The sequence below is a fragment of the Poecile atricapillus genome, chromosome 13 (assembly GCF_030490865.1).
Source record: "Poecile atricapillus isolate bPoeAtr1 chromosome 13, bPoeAtr1.hap1, whole genome shotgun sequence".
Taxonomy (NCBI): domain Eukaryota; kingdom Metazoa; phylum Chordata; class Aves; order Passeriformes; family Paridae; genus Poecile; species Poecile atricapillus.
This window is the reverse complement of record NC_081261.1, coordinates 5673810-5682000: the sequence shown is the minus strand read 5'-3', so window position 1 is coordinate 5682000 and position 8191 is coordinate 5673810. Positions and strand designations below refer to the sequence as shown.

The 8191-nt window shown below is 50.4% G+C and overlaps 1 protein-coding gene across 3 annotated transcripts; it reads right to left on the bottom strand.

The window, feature by feature from the left end:
* Window positions 1-733: 733 nt before the first annotated feature.
* On the bottom strand, window positions 734-8100 carry LOC131583832 (glutamic acid-rich protein-like). 3 transcript variants are annotated; one of them, XM_058848342.1, is made up of 5 exons: window positions 5673-8100; window positions 1713-1773; window positions 1494-1618; window positions 1001-1057; window positions 734-860 (listed from the first exon to the last, which is right to left on the bottom strand). In XM_058848342.1, the coding sequence occupies exons 2-5, from the start codon at window positions 1729-1731 to the stop codon at window positions 816-818; spliced, it is 246 nt and encodes an 81-aa protein (XP_058704325.1). In that variant the 5' UTR covers window positions 1732-1773; window positions 5673-8100; the 3' UTR covers window positions 734-815. The 3 variants fall into 3 exon arrangements, with proteins under 3 accessions (XP_058704325.1, XP_058704326.1, XP_058704324.1); XM_058848343.1 differs by lacking the exon at window positions 5673-8100 and adding an exon at window positions 3851-5214 and having other exon boundaries at window positions 1713-1791; XM_058848341.1 differs by lacking the exon at window positions 5673-8100 and adding an exon at window positions 3851-5213.
* Window positions 8101-8191: the final 91 nt, after the last annotated feature.

The following is an 8191-nucleotide window of genomic DNA, read 5'->3' as shown; positions in this document are numbered from 1 at the left end:
ATGCTCTCTCCCTGTTCCCGATGCTCTCTCCCTGTTCCCGGTGCTCTCTCCTTGTCCCCGGTGCTCTCTCCCTGTTCCCGGTGTTTTCCCTGCTCCCGGTGCTCTCTCCCTGTCCCCGGAGCGCTGCGAGAGCCTTACAAAACAGCCGAGCGATTATGAAACCCGTGGCCCCTGTGCCAGACATCTCATTCCCGGTAGATGGCGGTGCCAGCTCATTTTTCCTAATTTTTCCCACTTATTTTTTTCCTGGCGCCGCGCCCGATGCCGGCCCTCGGCGGCGGGGCTGGGGATGAACAGGCGCGGCCGCTGCGCTGGGGTCAGTGCTGCAAAAAGAGAGAGGTTTGTCGGGATTTTTCCCCCCTAAAACTGCTTTTCGTTTGTTTCTGATAAATTTGAAATCAGTTTTAACAGCTCAGCACAGCACCAGGCGTCTGTCCCCCCTCACGCTGCTCCATCCCACAGCAAACGGCGTGGAGGGCACAGGGAGGATGTTGGGGTGCCGGATCTGGAGGGACTATGCAGAGCCAGGCAGGCAGAGCTGCTGCACTTCTCTCCAGACTCTATCACGTTCTTGTACAAAACCTGCTCTCCCAGCTCCCCAGATCCTATTATTGCTTTTCCTTGAGTGTTTCCTCCTGCAGAGGGACAGACAGCACTGGGTAGGCGGTGTGCCTGGGTGAATAAATAGCATTTCTCTTTGGAGACCACAACATCTTTATTTGGCTAAGAGTGGCCCAGTCGCCCTCCAGCACAAACTGCTGTTTCCATCTCCACCTCCTCGGAGTGTGCAGGGAGTGTGCTCCAGCACGAGAAGACTAATCCTTGTCTTCCTTCTCATCATCCTTGGCAATGCCTTGGTCCTGGGGCAGGAGCAGAAAGAAAAGGGACAGCATGTGAGGGGAGTGCTGAGTGTCCCATCCCAGGTGTTTGGTAGCGTCCCCACTGGGGTTTGTAGGAGCCCCAGGGCTGGGGCTGGGCACGGAGCTGGGGGTGAGGTTACCTCCTCCAAGTCACAGTCAGAGCTGCTGCCGCTCCTGTCCTCTTCCCCATCTCCCTGCTGGGGTGAAGAGAGAGGGACAAGCATCACTGGGAAGCCTGGCACTCTGCTGTTCGAGCCAGAGCTCCAAGTCAGAGAGACTCCTGGTCCTGTGGGTACCCAGAGCCAGGTCTGGCACCGCTGGTGCTGCTGTGGAGCCACGTGTGACCACAGCACCAGAGAGCCCTCCAGAGCAAAGAGCAAGGATTTCACAGTGTGTACAATGCAGGCAGCATCTCTGTCCACACCAGCATCCCATTGGGAGAGAAAAAGGAGGGAGAACTAACTGGGAATGTTGAGAGCAAAGAGACAGCTGTCTCTCAGTGGAAAAGCCATGGACACTGATTTCTGGGCTGTGGACAGCATAGCACCATCTGCTACAGGTGTGGGTTTGCCATGGGTCTGACTTTACAGACAGATGAAAATGGTTCTGCAGAAAACTCCATCATTCCCCTACCTTATCTTCTCCCTTCTTCCTCCTCTTCTGCTTCTCCTTCTCTTTTTCTCCCTCAGTCTTCTCCTTCTCTTCCTTCTCCTCTTTCTTGTCCTTCTCCTCTTTCTCCTTATCTTCCCGTCCAAACCCTACAGCGGGGCACAGAGGAAGGTTCATTGCCAGCGTGCAGCATCCAGCACACACAAACCCTGCAGGTACCCTGGGCCCACAGCAAACACTCACATTTCAGGATTGTCGACATTTCACCAAAGCCAAAGAGCTCTGGGGCACGAGACAGTCACACCTATGGAACAGAGAGGACCTGAAGGAGCAAACAGAGAATGCAGGAAGGTATTTCAGGGATAAAAACACTTCCCTGGAATATTCTGTTTTCACACAGGCCCTGTGTAATTTCTACCGCCCAAAAACAGCAGGGAAGGAGATCAAACAACCTGTGGGCTGCACAAAAACCAAAAGGACCAGACCTTGTGCCCACCCAGGCAGCCCCCTCTGCCCAGGAAAGCAGCAAGTAGAGAGTGATGGAGGCAGAGAAATCTCAGGGCAAATGTGTAGGTGCAAATTACAGAAGTATTTCAGATTAAATGAGGAAGAAACAATAAAGAGCAGGTGTGGGGGCTCCTAGGAATCCCCAGCAGAAAAGAAACCTTCCCTGAGGGACAGGGTGATGGCAGAGAGGGAGATGGAGACAGCAGAAAGCAGAGAAGAAGCCAAGAGCAAGGGTAAGATAACTCCCAAGCATTGATTAGGTGCCTGAAACGTGACAGATGAAAAGAAAGGAAAGGAAACAGCTTGCTTTAAAATAGGAAGCTCAAACAAAGCCAAAGAAATAGCCTGGGCAGGTCAAACCTCCCTCTCATACACAAACAAGGCAGCAGGAGTGAGGGGATCGGGTCCCTTCTGCTCACTGAGAAGAGCAGATCCTCCCCTGCCACAGCAGGTAATTAGGAAATAGTTTCTCTTCCAGCCAGTGATGGAGGGAGGCAGAATATTAATGCTTCCTTTTAAAGGTTTTTAGCCACAAAATGACATCATCTGGTTGGTATTATTGGCCCTTTTGAAGGAGCCAGTTGCAGCCTCTGTGCTGATAATGCTGATTTGTATTTTCCAGGCAGGTTTTTAAACCCCCAGGATGCTGCAGGGGAGCAGGAAGCAGTGGGGTTTGGGTGGCATCGAGGGAGGGGGAGTTTGGATGGGAAGGAAAGGAGTGTGGGAAGTGACTGATAGAAGATGCAATCAGTGCAAAGTTAAAATCTAATTAATAATGAACAGCAATCTAATTCATCTCCGTAATTAAGAAGTGCAACTACTAATTGAAAATAATCACATTTTAATCTAAAATCATTAAAAGTAATCAAACATTAACAAAAGAAAAGGCAGCCCTGGGAAGGGGTAGGAGAAGGTGTTGGTGACGCTCTGAGCCCAGGTTCTGCTCACCAAAGCTGCCCCACGGCTCCCACGGTGTGCCCAGCCCAAATCCATGAGGATGCCCCTGCTTTGTGCCTTCACTGCCAGAGGGGAGCAGTTCAGGAAAGCCAAGGTACAGAGAGGGAAAGCACGGAGGTGAACATCAAGCTTTGCACTAGATGGGCAACCAGGCCAAAGTCCAGCAGCCAGGGCTGGGAAAGGATAGCTCTGCTATCCACACATGCCAAGAAATGCCTCTGTGGGGGGCTAAACCCCTTTAATCCCCCCTGCACTGCTACCCCTGTCCCTGGGGACCAGTCCTGCTGATTTCCAAGAGATGGGGTGGGCTCTGACAAGCTCCTGTCTGGGTGGTGCCACCCAGCACCCTGTGCAGCCCCTGCTGTGGGTGCTGGCCCCTGATTGCTGCCAATGCTCAGCTTTTTCCTATCCCATCCCAGAGCAGCAGATCTAGTTTTGCCTGTTCCTCTGGAGCTTTGGCTGCTTCACATTTAGCACAGGCAGGTTTGCCTGCCCCAGATGAGCTGGTTTCCTAAAGCTCAGGCAGGCAAACCAGCAAAACCCAGCGACCAGCTGATGGTCCCCACGGACCTGCTGCAATTATCCATGAAGTGCAGCTGGATCAGACCTCTGGCTAAGGCAGCAAAGCTGTGTCTTCATACCCTTCTAGATGAAGCCTGAATGGCCTTAGCAGCCCAGGTAAAACAGGCTCTCAGTGAGCCCACTCCCATCTCAGCCAGGATTCTGAAGTCCTTCCCACAAAGCTCAGGCCCCCACTGCCATTCCCCAAGACCACATGGAGCATGAGCTGTCCCAGGGATGCTCTTGCTGCACCCTCATTCACCCTGCTGTCCTGCTCTGCTTCTCCAGCCTGGAAAATATACAGATGAGTCTGTAAATTCCCTGGATGGCATGAGAGAAAAAGGGAAGGGCCTTACCTGGAGCTGAAAAAGGAGTGATCTCCTCAATGCCTGGCTGGCAGCAACCAGAGCTCTGAGTATTTGAGTGTTGTGGTCTCCTCCCCAGTCCCACTTTTGGAGCAGAAAAACTGGCTCTGCCATCCGTCATGGACAGCACATGACACCGGAAACGTGACCAGTCCCACTGGTACCCACACGAGGCATTGCCTCCAGCACGGGCAGGAGCAGAAAGACCTTTTGCAAGCAAGTCAGGGCAGCTCTGGAAGCTGAAGACATCCGTGGGGACCAGGCCTGGGACCAGGGAGAGCACTGGGGACTCAGTCTGGGAATGTGCTATGGTCAGGACCCTGCTGGAAGTACAGAAAAGGGGCTACTGGGGTGGCAAGGGTCAGGCAGCTCCAGGAGGTCCAGGCAAGGCTGGACCAGGCAGAGCTCAGCAGTCCCAGCTCCCTCCCATGCTTGTCCTTGCTGCTGGCTTTCACTCCAACATATCATTAAGTCAGCAGAGAGCAGTTACCAGCACATCTAAACACTTGCATAATGCTCCTCCCCTCTCATGCAATGCCCTCATTTCTAACAGCACCACTACAGGATAATAACAGTAACAATAATGTCAGAAAGGGCTTGTGTACCCAGCTAATTTGTTTTCCCCACCTAATAAAAGGAATTAGCTCTCCCGTAAGATTTGTCCTATTTAACACCTTCGACTCTACAACAAAGTTGCTCCCACAATCATTTGACTTTCATTTACAGTAATTGCAGGGTGTGTGGAGCCCCCTCCGACAGAGTGAACCTAACTCTGGGTGACCCATGCAGGGAGCAAGCAGCTCTACAGGAGTCCCTTGTCCCAAAACCCGCCTAATTCTGCCCCAGACCTCCTGCACCACAGCCTGCACTGGCCCCAAACCCAGAGCAAGAGTCCTGTTGGCAGGTTTGGGTCAGAAATGAGGGATGGGTTTTAACATCCAGGGCGGATAAACCCTGGAGCAGCTCAGCCAAGCCAGTGGCAGAGTCTCTGCTGCTGCCCAGTTTACAATCAATAGCTCTGGTGCTCTTACAGAGATGCTTCAGCTCACACACAAATCACTGAGGGAACTCCTGCTGCCAGAACTTGGAATAAACACTGGCAGCAATCCCATCTTGTGCCAGCATGAGACAGCTGCCAGGTCGGTGCAGCCAGGGAATTTGGTGGAAATGTGATCTGAAAACAGATTCATTTGGTGCTGGGACCAGCACAGGCATCCAAGCCACGCCTCTGAGCAGCTCCTGCCACCTTAGGAGGATCCTCCCCCACAAATACCAAACTCAAACTTATTTTTAACTGGTGACTGACTGCATTGCTCACTCCCTGCCAGCCCCAGCTGAGCTCTCAGCCCTCTGATGCCTCCAGCACCCTCCAGTGAGAACAGCCCAGGGGACAGCCCTGCCAGTGCTCCCTGGACACGGGGACACAAAGCGTCACCCACGGAACCAGGACCATCCTGAGCAGCAGGCCAGGCTGCAGCCAGCAGCATCTTCCTGCAGCAGGACAGCAGAGTGGCAGCCAGGGACACTTCTAGGTCCCAGCCCGCAGACTGCACAGGCTCTGGTCTCACCCTGCAGCAGGCACAAAGCTGTCCTTGAAGGAGGGAAAGCAACCTGCCAGCCAGCCCCCAAAACACCAGTGCATGGTAATCTCAAGCTGCTGTCACCCCAGACTCCCAGAAAACATGGATTAGCACAGTACAGGCCACTTGTGTTCTCTGTTTCTATGCCAAGGAGCCTTTGACTACAGAACATCCATCTCTGCTCAGGTCACATCATCATAGACCACTCTTTATTTCGGATTCAATGTGCACACCTGGGAAGGAAATGCCAGAGCCCTCCTCCTCCTCCTCCTGCCACAAGCTCCCCTACTCCTGCCTCTGAGTCAGACCCTTTAATTTGTGCTGTGGGTGACCTGGGACAGGTGTCCCTTTAGTCAGGGTGCCAGTGGCAGCATAGCTGCTGCTTCTTCCAAACGAGAACAACTGCTCATCCTACCAGAGGTTCTGCTGCTACTGACCATGCGTGTTCTAATAATGGAAAATGAGTCCCTGGGAAGGTGCTTGGCAAGGCCTGGAAGCACATCCCTAAGCCCATTGGGAAGCCCAAGCCTTTTTTATGTTTTAAACCTTTCCACAGTGGCTGCCAGGAAGCAGCTTTTACAGCTGCAACTAACAGAATCACTCCCAGGGAAAGAAAACAATTGTGGAAGGCACTTTTTTTCCCCCTCCAAGACACTGCCAGCGTCTCAGCTGACTCTTATCTATTCTCAGCCACCTCTCACCTCCCCAAACACTACCAGAAGTGTTCAAATTACTGTCAGCTCTCATTAAGTTCACACAGAAGGCAAGGCCAAGCAGGAAGACCTCCAGACAGTTGGATGCTGAATTCTGATGAATCCTTTCAGTGGAAAGATTTCAGCAACCGTGGAACTGTTTTTGTTGTCTATCTGTTGCAGTCCTTGCACTGGCACACAAATGAAGCTGGTGCATATTTGATTATTGGCTGCCATAACAATTTCCAGGTGGGCACATGACTGAAGGAATTACTGTCTGCATGTTTAAAAAAGAATCACCTCATTTCCTTTAATTATTAAACTACTCTACACTAAAGCACTGCAGGTCAGTAGAATTTATCTGCAAAAAACCAGCTGCTGCTTCATAAAACCCCATTACGTTTATTTCTTCTCTTCTGACATTCTTGTACATTTTGGCTTTTTGGCAGGAGCAAAGCTGCCTTTTTGCACTGACACAGGAACTGGGAGCTCATCTGTGGGAGCTCTCACTCCCCAGCCTGGGTTCAGAGCACTGTTTCCTGCCATAAGAAAAATCCCAGCTGTCCTGGCCCCAGAGCTACACCCAGCTCTGCCCCAAAAAACACTATCAGGGCAGAGAAAAACACCCACAGTTCTTTTATTTCAGTCGTGCCCACTGCTACCTTGATAGCTTTTAACTGAAACAGTTGTCAAAACAAATCCTTTATTTAATAATGCTATCAACCAAAAGAAGAAAAAAATACAGATTTTATTGTAGTGCAGATTTTTTCACCCCAGACACACTCCTTTCAAGTCCAGTTTTAAGATGCCAGAAAAAGCTTTCCCTTTAGAGATCTGATCAGTCTAACCATGACTAAGGCAGGGCTTTTTCTCATATATATAAAATCAGAGCATTAGCCAAAAGGTATTCTAATACAAAAATCACTTCTCCACTGCACAACTAGAGCAGAGGAATGTTCTAAGCCTTCAGTGTAGCAGAGATGTGCAAGACCTGCTAAAACCCAGAGGATATTCAAAAGGGGATTTGAGCATCATTGTTACCAATGAGCAAGTGCAGAGGCAGGTGTGACAGTCACCTCTGATTAGCTATTATGGACTTCTTGAAATTCCATTTTAGCTGTGCATTTCTGCTCTTGTGATTCCAACAGAGGCTGCTGCCTCCCCATGGGCAGGCTCAAAAGATAAAGGAACAAAGCAGGGAACTTGCACAGCACAAAGAAACAGATACCATACATGGAGCAGCTTCTGAGGCAAATTAGGACTCCTACTAACAGAACCAAATTGCTGCCTCTCTCCCTTACTTTAATATACACCTTCCAAGAAGGAGCATTGCATTATGGTGTTTTTCCACAGAAAGAGAAGACAAGCAGTGTGTGAGTCTGTGAACAGCCTGTGGCTGACATGTCAAGCTGCCCTGAAAAAGGGAAATCCTCCTGCTGAATTCTCTCATTAAAGTGCCCAAACACGAATCAATCCCTTTTAGTCAGTTCTCATTTATTGCTATAAAGCCAAGTACCTGCATTCTCAGGGCCAGATCAGCATTTTCCCAGCTCGTGCTGAAGCAAGCACAGCATGAGAGAATGAGAAACAGCCCCCTGGTGAGAATCCCTGTCCCACATCCCTGAGTCAGTAAGACATCTTCAGGGAGCTGCACTTCTCTTCAGCAACAACAGCTTAATCAGGAATCCTCTCTGCTCTGTTCTGCCCAGTCTAAGAACTGCAAAGTTCATAATCACAAAAATTTGCCTCTTCTTGCACCTCCTATCCAATATTCAACACAAATGCAGAGCTATCAGGAACCCAATTATGTCTGACTTAAAAATCACACCATGATTTTAGCTAACTCTAACTAGCCAGCTGCTACTCTTCTCTTCAGCACCGGAGAAGCTCTCTGGACTGTGAACACAAAGAGCTTATTAACACATACAGCAGAGAGATTTCAGTGAAAAGATACAGACAGTCCATGAAACAGAGAAGCAATCTGCACTTTAAGTCTGTCACGTTGTCCACCAGCCTGGACTATGCTAATCACATCTCTCAGTGTGCTGGAAGAGCTGTCA

Bases quoted from the DNA above. Each gene is read 5' to 3' on its own strand.
- LOC131583832 (XM_058848342.1), bottom strand. The intron at 1,058-1,493 runs GTAGGGGAATGA...TCTTCACCCCAG, and splicing joins GGAAGAAGGGAGAAGATAAG to CAGGGAGATGGGGAAGAGGA. The intron at 861-1,000 runs GTAACCTCACCC...CTCCTGCCCCAG, and splicing joins CTGACTGTGACTTGGAGGAG to GACCAAGGCATTGCCAAGGA.